Source organism: Balaenoptera musculus, chromosome 4, assembly GCF_009873245.2.
Source record: "Balaenoptera musculus isolate JJ_BM4_2016_0621 chromosome 4, mBalMus1.pri.v3, whole genome shotgun sequence".
Classification (NCBI taxonomy): Eukaryota; Metazoa; Chordata; class Mammalia; order Artiodactyla; family Balaenopteridae; genus Balaenoptera; species Balaenoptera musculus.
In genome coordinates this window covers 98,961,346-98,977,228 of record NC_045788.1, presented here as the reverse complement: position 1 = coordinate 98,977,228, position 15,883 = coordinate 98,961,346, and the positions used below count along the sequence as shown (strand labels likewise).

At 36.9% G+C, this 15,883-nt stretch overlaps 1 protein-coding gene and 1 pseudogene across 1 annotated transcript; both read left to right on the top strand.

Moving 5' to 3' along the window:
* Positions 1-6,888: 6,888 nt before the first annotated feature.
* Positions 6,889-7,914, top strand: LOC118894040 (olfactory receptor 5H8-like). Its single transcript, XM_036849702.1, has one exon. It carries the CDS (start codon positions 6,940-6,942, stop codon positions 7,912-7,914), a length of 975 nt encoding a protein of 324 aa, XP_036705597.1. The 5' UTR covers positions 6,889-6,939.
* Positions 7,915-11,783: 3,869 nt separating this feature from the next.
* On the top strand, positions 11,784-13,116 carry LOC118894039 (annotated as a pseudogene).
* The last annotated feature ends 2,767 nt before the right edge of the window (positions 13,117-15,883 follow it).

The following is a 15,883-nucleotide window of genomic DNA, read 5'->3' as shown; positions in this document are numbered from 1 at the left end:
TAATAGCAAGGTCACCTAACATGATACAACTATGCTGTGTACAACCAAAAATGTATTACTTCTTCCCCGGAGTGGAGGTAAAATCTTTGAGTGATGTTTACTATTGATTCTCCTGGATATCTGATAATACAAATACTAAGATGTCAAATTAACAACACTCAATTATTATACTATAAAGTCAGTACGTCTTATGTCTCATGATAAGGGAGTAAGAGTGGAAAGAAAACAAAGCTGTTTGCTATACACACACACAAATGTATTCATATCAAACTAAGAAGGAAATCTCTTGGCAAATTACACCTCATATCTGTAACTGGACATGTGATTGTTGCTGGTATTTTAACTAACTTCTTTCACTACCCATTCTGCATTCTCTTCGCCTCCAGCAAACCCCTCACTCAGGTGGTCATTGTTCTTCACCTTGTGGAATAACCCAAATGTTCACTCCTGAAGAGTCTGAGCCATTAGAACTACTATGTGGTTTGGCCTGTTAAAGTCTTCCATTGATCTTAATCATGGGAATGATAATGCTAAGAGATAGCCTAGGGTATCTTCTGTATTCCAGACATACTCTTCCTTACCCTCTTTGTGGAATAGTCCAGTTTCCCCTTGGTAGTTGCCATCAATCACCTCAGCCAGCACAGTAACTCACTTCTTTGTCTGATGAGTCAAAGGAACGTAAAGTCAAAGGGACCAAGGGGCAGTCTACTTTCAGCTCAATGGAAGCATTGTTGTGTGTCCTGGTGGAAACAGGACTGCCCACTGTAAGGTTTTCCCTTCACTACCGTCCTTCCTGAATGTCACAGAGAGGAGTTGTCATGCAACAGCTGTCCACTTTATGATGGTGCCTGCATACCATGCAGAACCATCTGTAAATCAGGCCCCAGTCTTCTCTTCTCTGTCAACTAATCATAGAGAATTCCCTATAGGACCACAGGTCCAGGCTGGGAGACAGAAGCCATTGCAGCAGGAGTAGAGGCCAATAGCATCTGAACCACTTCTTCATGTAACTTACTTGTGCCTTCAGGGCCTGTTCCTGCTTGATCAAGTGTCTACTACTTCCATTCGATGAAGGAATGCTGCTGTGCACACTGAACTTTATGGTTAGTGGGTCAGATAACATTCAGTTTGTGAAGGGCAGCTCTGGTATCATGGCAAATTGGTGGCCCATTGTTAAACGTTCGTTTTTTACCAAGGCTCACTAGCAGTCCAACAGCTGTTTCTCTAAAGTAGAGTAATTATCCACAGAGGATGGCAGTGCTTTGCTCAAAATGCTAAAGGCCTGCACTGTGATCAACCTCTAGAGGCTTATTAAAGGCTCCAAGCATCTGCCACTGCCATTTCAGGCTCCACTGGATCTGCTGGATATGGTTCAAGGAGCAAAACAGCTTGCACAGAAGCCAAGACATGTTGCAAAGCCTTCTTTTGCTCTGAGACCCACTCAAAACTAGCAGTTGGTAAATGGGCTGGAGTAACTCACCCAAATAATGCTAATACTGTTCCAAAATCCATAGGGGCACATTATATGTTGTGCCTCTCTTTTGGTTTCAGGAAGGGCCAGGTGTAGCAACTTATCCTTCACCTTAGAAGGGTTTTCTTGACATGCCCTATATCACTGGACACCTAGAAATTTCACTGAAGTAGAAGGCCCCTGAAATTTTGTCAGATTTGTTTTCCACCTCTGTCCTACAAATGGCTAACTAATAAATATGATTTCTTGCTCACTAAGACCAATCAGCATAATGTCATCCATGTAACAGACTAGTGTGATATAATAGTCACAAATCATATGTGTGATAAAAGGCTTGTTTCCAGGATATATGAAGCACTCTCAAAATTCATAATAAAAAACAACTAAACCAATTAAAAATGGGTAAAATATTTGAACACTTTACCAAAAGAGATATACAGACATCAAAGAAGGATGCAAAACGATGCTTTATAAAATTAGTTACTAGGGAAATGCAAATGAAAGTGCAATGAGATACTACCTATTAAAATGACCAAAATTGAAAAGACTACCCAGAGTGGAAGCAGTAATACAGGCCTTTGTGCTCAGAGAGAGGCAACCAAATAAGTTAGGAGATAGTTACACAAAATTGAAGAGGGCAGTAAAGTTTAGTCAAGTGTTGGTTATGATGAAGCTACCTCTGCACGTCATACTGCCCACTCCACTCTTCTGTGTACTTTTCACAGGACTCCTCTCTTCTATGTTATTTTCTCCTCTACTTTGGCTTTCATCAGCAAAATTGTAAGGAAGCAGATTAATTGATCAATCAATCTACTAAAATGATGCTGTTTGCTTTCCCCCATCTAGCCATCCAAGTCCCAAGTGGAGGTTAAGCATTTTCTTTTGTTACTCAGATATCATACCAAAATACCACAAATAAGTAAGTTAAGTTTTATATTTCTGAATGAATGTACACTGACAACTTTCTCTGTTAATGCAAAAAAGGCAAATCTGATCATGGTACCACCATTTCAAAACCCTTCAATAGCTTTCCTTTAAATTAAGATATAGAACAAAGTCCCTGATCTGGCCTCCAAGGCCCTGTGTTACCCCCATATGCTGGCCTCCCTGGCCCATCTGACTCCTCCCTGTATCCCTCTTTGCAAGCCAGCTACATTTACCATGCTGTGCCTCTCCAATTATCTAGACTCTCTGATAATCTAGGCTCTTCATGATAAGGGCCCTGTGGATGGCACCTGTTCACAGGCATCACCTCTTAGAAATGAAGATGCTCAGGCCCCACCACTGATCTACTGAAACAGAATTCACTTTTCAACAAGATCTCCAGGAGACTCACAGGCATTAAAGTTTGAGAAGCACTGCTATAGGTTACCTCCCACTGTGGTCCTTTGTTTTGTTTTTCCTTTACTCCTTCCCCAGACCTTTGCTTGCTAAGATTTCTCACCAGATTTCAGCTTAAAGTTGGGAGTTAGGTATGGGTCTGGAACGTGAGCTACAGTTTGCATGAGGAGGACAAATTTACTTGGGGTTGGATCTTGACAGGAATCTAGAAATTAGGCCTCATTAAAATCATGTGTGATTAGCTCAGATAAGACCATACTGATCAAAGCACTCAGAACATCAACATTTATTGATAAACTGGAGTTTGCAAAAACATGTCAGAAGTGTCCTCTGTGGTTGAAAATAGTGCCATAAAGTATAATTTCTATTGTTAAAACCAGAACTGTCTGCAATGACTGACGTTTATGATTTCAGAGACTGTGGTGCCCCGTGCAGCAACCTGGATTTCTCATACATGTCCAAATCCACAATGCCCAAAAGAACAGCCTAGCTTTGTCCAAAAGGTAATCAATGGGTGTTATCAGGGGAATTTTAGTTCTTCAATCCTTCCTCTTCTGGCAAAAGCACACAGTTATACAATTGGTTAACTCTTGTGTTCATCACCAATTTATATAAACTTATGTAAACAACATTTTCCTGAGCTTGGATAATGAAGCCTCCAAAGTGAATCAGTGTGTAAAGAATTGTCACCTGTGTTATTGTCATTGCAGTGCTCTTATATTAGTTTCTACTTCAGAAAGCCAAACACTGAAAGGAGCTCAACAATTTCTAACAGATATAGGTATGAGAGAATGCTTTTTGTAATATTCATTATTTTTTCATAGAAAGTTAAAATACTGTTAAATTTATAATAATTTTGATTTGATTTACAAGATACCAAAATAGCCAGTTGAAAATGGAAAACAAATAGTGAATAATCTGCATGCTTTATTATTGTGAGTAAAATCTGGATGAGCAAAATAGCTCTAAGAACACATTGTACTTTTTAAATATTTAATCATCTGGTTAGCATACTTATAATGACTCTATAGGATAAGTTTTGGTGAATTAGAACTTTAAACAAATGAACAGTAGTTTAAGGATTTAGGTCAATGTTTTCTACATACAAAATCTTTCTGATAATTGTGTTCAAAATATTTATTTGATTTAATTAACCATATGCTCTGATTAAATTTTAAGTTAAATCACTTAAATAGTAACCTCTCTATTCTTTCACCCACTTCTGACAATAATTTCATTATACATACATGTATATATACATATATATATATACAGAAAAATGAAGAAAATGTTTCTCCAGTGCTTTTCTCAGATTTATGACTTAATAAGTACCCACACATCAAATTGAGAATTTTTTAAATGTTTAGTGATTTGAGATTGCATGGAAGGATGTTCACTCGAAATAAATGTACATTTAACAACTGCAGTTATTGGCACTGGTAATTTATATTGCCTGTATTAAGTTCCAGTCTTTGGATCAGTTTTATACCACTAATAAAACTTGTGGAGAAGCAAATGCTTTAATCGCAAACCAGGAGGATTTCTAAAGAAAGCCAGCTCTAATCATAGTAATAACAAAGATAAAGCATCTTTTATATATGAAAAGAACTTTGAGGCCATGCTAGTATATTTATGAGCAAAAAGTAAAATTAAAATGAAAGTTTTTAACACACCATTGTAAAGCAATTATACTCCAATAAAGATGTTTAAAAAAAATTCTTAATTAAAAAACCTAAAAAAAAAAAATGAAAGATTCTAATTCATACACAAATTCCATAGGAAAATAATCTTGGAGTTTTTAATAAAAGAAAAAGAAAGGTGACCCTGTGTTGACAACTTTTGTTGAAGCCAGAGTTGACAGATATTTATCCTCCAAACGCTGAGACTTTCCCCTTATTTCATCTTCAACCTTCCTCTGATACTTCCTCTCTCTCTCTATTTGCTTGTCTTTCCTACACTTATTCATCTATGTTCGTTTGTCTCTTTCAGTTTTTTGTTGTTCCTTGTTTTCACCCACACAAATTTTCCATTCCACTTCTCTACCCACTCTCATCTCAATGCCCTCTTCTCTCTCTTTTGAAAACTTTCACGACACTGTTCTATAAGGGAAAATATGGCATCTGTCTATGGGTGGTGGTAAACAAATGTCAACTGTTGTCCACAACTTAGATACTTTATTTCATTCTCCTCACTGCTGTCCCACTTGCTTCCCTTTCATTTCTCATTATTCTCCGACCTCAACTCTATCCCCAAATGGAAATTGCTCTCACTAAAAAATCTCTTAATTCCTACACACAATGATCTCTATTCACTCCTTATCCTACCAGAGCAATTATTTCATTTTAGGCACTGTATTTTCCTTTGTCCTTCTTGAGTATTTTCCTCTGTTTAAGTTCCCAACACTCAGCTTTCCAATTCTCTCCTGCTTCTCTGACACTCTGCTCTGTAGCCTTTTCTGGTCTTTCCTTTTCTCCTTTTGTGTGAGCCAGAGCTCTTGGCTGCAAGATGAAATGAGTTAATTGAATGAAAATTGGCTTGGACATAGAAATGTTAGGGAAGTTGGGGAAATCCACTAGAGAAATTGGCAGGACACAAAGAAAGAAGTCAGACAGTCAACAGCCAAAATCATGTCCCATCTCTAGCTCAATAAGACCTGTTGTCATTGCTGCTGAACTTGAATGCCACAATTCACACTCTCAATGCCATTGCTATGGGTATAGGATTTTCTGGGGTCATGATATTGTTTCCTTGGTTGACTTTACAACCAAAATTCTCTTTGTCCACATTTGACCTCTTTCTCCCCTCTCCATATCTCAAATACAGTGTAAATGAGTTTTTTTGGGCTAACCCTATATCAAGCCCCCTCACTCTAGGTACCAGGGGGATGGGAAAGTTAGTTTCCAGAAACTTTGGCTTCTAGAGAGGATGAGAGCTTTAGTCTGCCACCAAGACTCACTTGGTAGAAAAGAGGATCAGATGTGAACCATCTAATAAATGATGTACATCCATTTTTAATCTCTTTAATATAAATTCTTCAAGGTTATTTTCATTCCTTCCTCTTTTTTTTTTACCTTATGCACACTGTCCAATGTATAAGCCATATATAAGTATGTTTTCAGCCACCTCAATGATATCCAAGTCATTATTTCTATTAAGCACTTGTAGAATCATACTGCTAAGTTTATCTCACCTGGATGTTCAGAGGATGCTCCTTGCAAAAACTGGCTACTGCATCTGAGTCTTCAATCTCAATTTTTAATGACTAACTATCCAGTCATTAAAGAAAGTGACTCTCTCTCCTTTACTAATTACTCCTTCACATTTAATCTGTCACCAAGTCTTAGTGACTCTACATTCTGATTTATTTTGATCTATCTCTTTGTCTCCCTCATCATCCTAAGCATATCACACATGAACTAAGAACCTCACATACATTTTAATCAACTGGGGAGCATTTAAAAATGCATATTACTTGACCACATTCATGACCTACTGAATCAATTTCTACAGTAGTACCTCAGACTCAATGTTTTGCATGAAAAACTACCCCAAACAATTTGGATGTGTAATCTGATTTGGGAATTACTGGACAAGAGTCATAACTTCCTGAAGAGTATTCATGACACAAGATTCTTCTTCCTGCAGACTATTTCTACAACCAAATATTTAATTTCAAAACTAACAGATGATGACACTCCATATCTTAAAAGTTTTCAGTGCTTGCCTATTACTTGAAGAGTAAAATTGAAGATCATTCACACAGCATTCAATTCATTTGATAATCCAGACCTTTCTAACATTTTTTTGATGTGCATCCACGTCAAACACACAGAATTTCCCTACCTCATTCAATAGTTTCCCCATAAATTTGCTCATGTTCAGAATTTCTTTCTTTTCTTCTAAATCTGTTTATTCCTATACATATTTTGAACTGAAATAATCACATTTTTCCAATATAGCAATTTCCCGAAATACTTTTCATGTATTAAAGAGTAAATAAAATAAATGGCATTCAGTCTAGTGTATGGTTTTATTTATATTAGCTTAACCAAATCTTCTTTTTAAACTTCTGATAAATGTTACTTTACATTTACTGCATTGTATTTTAGAGGCCGTCTGTTAAGGAAATGGAAATGAAAAACGCAACAGAGCTGCCAGAATTTGCTCTCACAGGACTTACATATCAACCAGAGTGGCAAATCCTCTTGTTCCTGCTGTTCTTAATGCTATACCTCATCACCATTGTGGGAAACCCTGGTCTGATTGCTCTCATCTGTAATGACCCTCACCTTCACATTCCCATGTACTTATTCCTTGGTAGCCTGGCTTTTGTAGATACTTGGTTATCACCCACAGTGGCCCCCAAGATGCTGGTCAACTTCTTTGCCAAGAGCAAAATGATCTCTCTCTTTGATTGCAAGATACAATTTTTTTCCCTTGCAATCTGTGTAACCATGGAATGTTTTTTGCTGACAACAATGGTGTATGATCGCTATGTGGCCATATGCAAACCATTACATTATCCAGTGATTATGACGACTAGGCTATGCATCTGGCTATTAGTTTTGTCATTTTTAGGTGGCTTTTTCCATGCCATATTTCATAATGCTTTTTTATTCAGATTAACTTTTTGCAATTCCATCATAGTACATCACTTTTACTGTGACATTATACCATTGTTTAAGATTTCCTGTACTGATCCTTCCATTAATTTTCTGATGATTTTTATTTTCTCTGGGTCAATACAGTTGTTCACTATTTTCATTGTTCTTGTGTCTTACACACTTGTTCTCTTTACAATCTTAAAAAAGAAGTCTGTAGAAGGCATAAGGAAGGCCTTCTCCACCTGTGGAGCCCACCTCCTATGTGTCTCTTTATACTATGGGCCTCTTCTCTTCATGTATGTGTGCCCTGGATCCACACAAGCAGATGATCAAGATATGATGGACCTTTTATTTTACACTGTCATAATTCCTTTGTTAAATCCAATTATCTATAGCCTGAGAAATAAGAAAGTCATAGATTCACTGACAAAAATGTTAAAGAGAAATGTTAATAGGTGCTCTTTTTTCATTAAAACAACACATAATTGTACAGGTTAGATGTTGCTATGTGTTGACTAGTGTTCAAAGTTTTTTGCGTTTATAATTGTCCTACTATTTTAATGACTTAAGATGTTAGTGCCTAACAAATTCCTTAAAGTATTTGCATATCTTATTCAAAAATATGTAAGGAGGGGGTGGAGGCAAGATGGCGGACTAAGAGGACGCGGAATTTGCGTCCACATTCCCCGTCCACTAGGGCACCTACCAGGCACTGGTGGGGGACCATGGACACCTAGGGGACGGGAGGAACCCCCAGCAACCGGGTAGGACATGGAGCGTGGGGGGAGTGAAGGGGGAGGAGAAGTGGAGGCGGGACGGGACTGGCACCCCTGAGGGGCAGCTGGGGGAGGAGAAGGGATCCCACACCCAAAGGGGGAAATTGGGGAACCATTGGGAGGGCAGAGGATCAAAAGGGAGCATGGCCAGGTTTCCCCTGCCCACTTGGGGCCCCAGGAACCTGCTGAGATCCTGGGCCTGATCCTCTGCCCACCTAGGCCCCCTCCAGCTGTGCAGGTCCTGAGGGAGCGGGAGGGAGGGAAGGCGGAGCAAGAGTAAAGGATGGACCTACAGGCCGGCACCTCTGAGGGGAGGCTGGGGGAGGGGAGGAGTTTCTACACAGCAGGATCCACCCATGGTTAGGGGTCCAGGGGGGATGGGGGAGACCCTGAGGGGGGAACGGAGGAATGGAAGGGAACGTGGCCAGCACTTTCCCTGTCCACTTAGGCACTGGGGAGCCTGTTGAGCTCTCAGGCTGAATCCTCTGCCCGCGGAGCCTCTCTCTTACCGCACAGAGCCCAAGCCCTGTCCCTACACCCCCACCCAGGGCCCTACCTCTACACTCAGAGACCCCCTCCAACGTGCTGGGCCTAAACCCCACCCACACACCCTCCCCCAGGGCCCTACCTCCAAACTCCGAAACCCCACACTCCACTCATGCTGCCTCTCCCCTTCCACACAGGTCCTAAGCAGAGGCCCTGCACCCAGCTTGAACATCGCCCTGCTAGGCCCCGCCCCAAAGGACTTTTCTGGCTGTGGGCGTCTGGAGCCTAAGCCCTGCCTAGGCCCCACCCCTGCCTAAGTTCCACCCCCGCCTAAACGCCACACCCCCCATAGCCAAGGACTTTTTTTTTCTTCTTTTAGGTTGGGGTTCTGTTTTACCTTGTTGTTGTTGACACATTTATATTTTTATTTTTTCTAATAAATCTTTTATTTTTCAAAATTTATTTTATTCTTTATACTTTGTTATTGTTCTGCTCCTTTTGGCTTGTTCCCCCCTTCTTTTTTTTTAATTTTTTCTGTTGTGGTTTTGTTTTACCTTGTTGCAGTTGTTTCAATTATGTTTTTATTTTTCTTAATACATTTTTTACCTTTCTAATTTTATTTTATTTTTTATTCTTTGTTATTGTACTGCTCCTTTTTTTCTTTTTTCTTTTTTCTGCTGAGCCACATGGCTTGTGGGATCTTGATTCCCAGGCTGGAGGTTGGGCCTCCAAACAAACAAAAAACAAAAGCTGTCCTCAAAACTTATATTAAGATTTAAAGGGTTTTCTCTTCTAAATGTTAGAAAAACTAAAGTATAAAAGCAAGCTTTTAATCTACTCTGATATACTTTGGAAAATTTTACACAATTTTCTTAGAATCAGAAAAATTGTAGATGAGTCAATTCAGATGAAAGGATTCTTATACATACTGTATCATTTATCATAAAACATTGTTTAAGTTTAATGTATATAACATGTTGATTTGATACATTTGTATATGGTAATTTGATTGCCATTGTAACATTAGCTAGCATTCTATCACATCATATAATTGTCATTTCTTTTTTGTGGTGGGAATAATTAAGATCTAGCCTCTTAGTACTTTTGATGATTATAATAAACTATTTTTGTCTCCATTTACTATACTGTACATTAGATTCCAGCACTTATTTATCTATTAGTTGCAAGTTTGTACCTTAAACAATGCAACTCCTATTCTCTCACTCCCTATCTCCTGGTAACTACCATTTTACTCTGTTTTTATGAGTTTGGCTTTTTTATATCCACATGTAGGTTATATCATACAGTATTTATCTTTCTCAATCTGATTTATCTGACTTAGCATAACGTCCTCAAGGTCCATCCGTGTTTTCACAAATGGTAGGATATCATTCTTTCTGATGGCTGAATAATATTCAGTTGTGTATATATATATATACATACATACATATATACACCACACTATATACCACACCTTATTTATCCATCCATCCTATGATGGGCACTTAGGTGTCTCTGTATCTTGTCTATTGTCGATAATGCTGCAATAAACATTGGAGTGCAGATATCCCTTTTATAACTTGTTTTCATTTCCTTTGAGTATATACCCAGAAGTGGAACTTAGAGAATATATGGCAGTTTTATTTTTAATTTTTTGAGGAAAATACATATTATGCATAATGGCTAAACCAATTTACGTTCACACCAACAGTGTATAAGAGTTCCCTTTCCTTCACATCTTTGCCAATACTTGTTATTTCTTGCCTTCTTGATGACAGGCATTCTGAGCGGTGTGAAGTGATATCTCATTGTGGTTTTGATTTGCATTATCCTAATGATTAGTGATGTTGAACATCCTTTCATGTGCTGTTGACCATTTGAATGTCTTTCGGAAAAATATCTTTTTAGTTCCTCTGCACATTTTTAAATCAGATTGTACTTTTACTATTGAGTTGTATGAGTTCCTTACATATTTTGAATATTAACCCTTAATTTTTTAAATGATGAGTTTTGAATAATTTTCTTTGTAGACTCTTCTTCAAAATTAATAGAGTCAATTTTCAGAAGAGGTCACTAAGGATCATTGATAGGACACTGAAAACAAGTTCACCCCTTCCAGGTCACGGGGATAGAGGTAGGACTGGAATCAATATCACTTTTTCCCCATAACACTGTACAGCTGTCATAAGAAGTACAAGTCACAGTTAACTTCAAAATGCCTATAATTTAATGAGGAAGTTATACATTCACATATAAAAAAGGTAGATTATACATAAGGCATTCTAGATTGTGTTGAGTATATAAGACATGTTTGAGTGCAGAGAAAATGGAGATCAGTGTGGTCTGGGGCCTTTAGTTAAAACTTTATTAAGTAGCCTTATATATAAATTATGCTTTATATAAAGGAGTAAATGACTTAGATATATGGGCAAAATCAACAGAAATAATCATGGACAGAGTCAGTGTTAATGGAAATGGGTATGACATTGGGAAAAGGAATAAAAGAGGTGATAATCAATGGATATTTAATTCCTTAGCTAGCCAAGATTACTGTTTTTACAATTGAATAGTCGTCCCCTTAACCTTAGTGATCTTCATGCAGTTCCTAAAATACAATTTTAACATGTTTATTGTATGCTTTTTTCAAACAGGCTCTCCACTGGGAGATTATATGAAAACTTTTGCTCAATGAAAAAGAATAAGTATGTAAAGAAAAACTGATTTTAAATTTATTTTTAAAATCTTTAATATAAATACTGACACTGAACTTATCTGAGAACACTGAACCAAATATGGATACCCTAAATTTGTACACTGTACTTGGGCAAATTCATAAAGACAAACCTTTTCCACTGTAAGCATCCTCCCTGGAGTTATCAAAATAGTCTCGTGAATCTGAGTTTCAGATTTGAGATCGTAGAGGCTGACATGTTAGGGGAATGAAAGTCCCCTAGGAGTTTGTGTGCCTGTATCACAGAGACAGTAGGAGAAGCTGAAGAAGGTCCTCTCCTTGTTGTAAAAAGAAAATTTTGTAGATAAAATTATACATGTTCTAAATTAGAATCTTATATCTTCATAATTCTTATCTCAACAGACAATATAGAGATGACTGAGGATAACTGCTCCTTGACAACTGAATTTATCCTCATAGGACTTACAGATCACCCAGAGCTAAAGACCCTTCTGTTTCTGATGTTCCTTACAATCTATCTGATCAGGGAAGCCTTGGTCTGGTGACATTGATATTTACAGAGCATGGTCTTTACACATGAATGTACATCTTTCTTGGTAACCTCGCTCTGATGGATTCCTGTTGTTCCTGTGCCATTACCCACAAAATGTTGGAGATATTGTCCTTTTCTAAGGACAGAATGATTTCGCTCTATGAATGCATGGCACAATTTTATTTTCTCTGCCTTGCTGAAAGAGCAGATTCCTTTCTCCTGGAAGCAATGGCCTACAATCGCTTTGTGGCCATATGTAACCCACCTCAGTACCACACCATGATGTCAAAGAAATTCTGCATTCAGATGACCACAGGGGCTTACATAGCTGGAAACCTGCATTCCATGATTCACACAGGGTTTCTGTTTAGGTTCACTCTCCGTGGGTCTCATCAAATCATTCATTTTTATTTTTGTGATGTTCTTACATTATACAGATTCTCCTGTGTTGATCCTTATACAAATGAATTAATGATATTTATCTCTGGAGGATCAGTTCAAACCTTTACTATTACCATAGTAATAATCTCTTACCAGTACATCATTTTCACAATTTTCAAAAAGGAAATCTAAAGAAGGAAGAAGGAAAGCTTTATCTACTTGTGCATCACACTTTGTCTCAATAGTCTATGGTTCTCTTCTCTTCATGTACATTCGACCAAATTCAGTTAATGAAGAAGATAAAGATATACCCATTGCTATTTTTTATACTCTAGTGATCCCTTTATTAAACCCTTTTATCTATAGTCTAAGAAATAATGAAGTAATAAATGTTGTGAAAAAAATTATGAAGATATCATAACATTCTGAAACAATTATCATGCTATGTGGACAATGGATTTTAACTTGATAAAACTTTTTCAAAATCAAGGAATACTGAGAAAGTGGGAAATGACAACTTTATATATAAAATGTTAAATTATTAACACATGATTGGTGTATGAGTCAAATAAACAAGTTCAGAAAAGAGACTTTCTGCTAAAATGTATTCCAAAATATAAGCTGCTAGGTTTCATCAGGGGTAAACTAAATAATTACTCTTGAGGTCAAAATTATGTTCCAGTATAATTAGTTCCACCAGTTACTCTTAGTTTCAGAGTATAATGAGTTACAATTTTCAACAAACCCAACAAACCCTAGAAGTAGAAGTCGTTATATACAAAGGTTGCCTCCATTTGATATTGCTGGCAAATTTCTCCAATCTGAAGGCATAATCTAACAAACTCCCCATGTCTCAAGTTCTTAAAAATTAATCCCTTCTTAAGAAATACTGTGTGACAGAAGTAAACTATATATTTCCATTTAAATCTCAATTTTGAGTTTAAGAGATTATATTTGAATATGAATTTATGTACAATATTTATTCACTAATCAACAACATTTTCCTCTTAATTGTTAGTCAATTTTCTATCAAGTTCTCTGAAATAGAATATCTGAACAAATTGGTGATTTATCAATCTGTAGTTGAACATGTTGCTACTTACATTGACATCCCTTATGTATTTGATATTATCATGTTGTTTGCTTTTGATTGGCAGTCCATCATATATGACAGTGTAATTCCTGAATATATTAATTAAATAAAAGTTTTATTCTCTATGATATTATGTCACTTGCTTGTTATTAGGAATATCACTAACCTGGACTGATTCCAATTATAAGTATTGATGTATGCATAGCATTAACAAAAACCTGGAGATGCTGGTCAAGCATATTGAGATAGAAAATGTTAAAAATTCTACATTTATAAACAAAAACACTTATTGATCCTTACATGTACAATTATGAAAGAAAAAAATAATTTACTGAGAACCTACTATCTGCTAGGCACTAAGCTAGAACTCATATATATTACCTACTAAAGAGTTAGACATGATTTTTCATGATTTTCCTCAGTAAAAAATTTCATACTTTGAAATATCAAGGAAAGGATTTATTACCAAAAGACCAAATCTAGAAATAATAAGCAGATTAATTGATGTATGTGATTCTCTGATCATTTGCCTTTTGGCCTCAATCCATTTTCCAACTTCCTCTCCTGTGTTTTGTTTTATAATTAAGGACCACTGTAAACTCTATTTCCCAGACTCCCTCCCTTTCAAATGTCTTCTGGCTAGATTCAGACAATGAGGAGCACTGTAACTAAAGAGTGGGGGGAAACCCACAATATTTCTCCCCTGTTCCACTGCTATAGGGAGTGTCTCCAGCACAAGCTGCATCTTATCACTGAGTCCACCTCCTGCAGGGAAAATGCTCATGCAGGTCAAATCATGGGTTCTGTTAACTAACCACTCATCCTCATGGGAGCTTCCTACCATTAGTAATCTCTGGGCTGCCTTACTATTCCCTGTTTGACTTTTTGATTTTACAACACTTTCAAACCGTTTGCTAAATTAAATTTTCTCTTCTTAACTAGTGGGCAAGGTCTTTGTTTTCTTGAATTGTTCCTTTTACAATGACTACATAAAATTTAAAAACTTTTATATAATAGTAAAATAGAAGAGTTAACAGCCACATAAAAATACAAGAAAAAATATTTAAGACATTTATGAGGGAAAGAAAAAGTTTAACACCTTTAATATATAAGGAACTCTTACAATTCATTAAAACATGCAAACATCTGAATGGAAGGAAGGGCCAGTGAACATTCAACAGAGGAATTAAAAATATCCAATAAGTTTAAGAAATATATTTAACTTATTTCAATTTAAATAAATGAAATTAAAATTTTTTTGTTTTATTTTACTTCTATGGGGTGAGGGGAAAGAAGAGCTATCAGTTTGGAAAACATTTAAAAGGATAATGATAGCCAATTTGTGGGAATATAATGGAGCAGTTGTAATTCTAAGATTGATACAGTCTTTCTGGAGGACAGTAAACAAAATAGATTAGATTTGGGGTGGCCACAACTGGTGAAGAAACTTGATCATGGGACTTAGAGGTCATCCAGGACCAGGGTAGAGCCTGGGTGGGACAGGGGTGGCCATTGATGGCACTTACTAAAGTGGCACCTCAGAAGCCACCCAGATCTCTTAGCAGAGCAATGGACACCTACACAGGCAGCACACTGAAACTCTGTGCATGTGACCCACTCATTTTAACATTCCCCTCTGCTGGGGCAAAGGTTCCAGCACAGGGAGAGGGAAAAAGACACACTTAAAGGGAACAGGGCCCCCTCAAAGCCCAATCCTCATGGCTTCTGAAAAAATAAATAATAAAACATAAATAAACAATTTACCATATAAAAGATTCAAACATTGGTAGTAAAAATGTGAACTGAATTAGGGAAAATAATTGATCTAAACACTGAACAATTTAACAAGGAACTAGAATATAAAAAGACCCAGTCAAAAATGAATAATTCAAGAGCTGAAATAAAAAACACACTAGAAGAAATGAATAGTAGACCAACTGATACAGAAGAATGCATAAGTGATTTGGAAGACAGAATAATGAAAATCAACCAATCAGAACAATAGGAAGAAAAACAAGTTTAAAAAATAAAAGCACTCTGGAATACCATGAAGTGTTTCTGTATTCACATTATAGGGGTTCCAGAAGGAGAAGATAGAGAAAATGGTGAACAAGAATGTATTTGAGGAAATTGTAGTTAAAAATCTCCCAAACCTGAAGAAGGAATAGATATCCAGGTACATGAAGCACAGAGGGCCCCAAAGAAGATGAGCCCAAATAGACCCATACCAAGACATAGCCTAATAAAAGTTAAAGAGAGAACTCTAAGGCAGCGAGAAAAAGGAGAGCTATATTCAAATGAATCCCCATAAGACTATCAGCTGATTTCTTTGCAGAAATTTTGCAGGCTAGAAGAGAGTAGCATAATGTATTCAAAGTCCTGAAAGGGAAAAACTTGAAACCTAGGATACTCTACCTCTCAAGATTATGATTTAGAATAGAATGAGATAAAGAAATTCTCAAACAAGCAAAAACTAAAGAAATTCATCAATACTAAAATGGTGAAGG

Excerpts from the sequence above, each read along its gene's own strand:
- LOC118894040 (XM_036849702.1), top strand. The coding sequence starts at position 6,940 with ATGGAAATGAAAAACGCAACAGAGCTGCCAGAATTTGCTCTCACAGGA.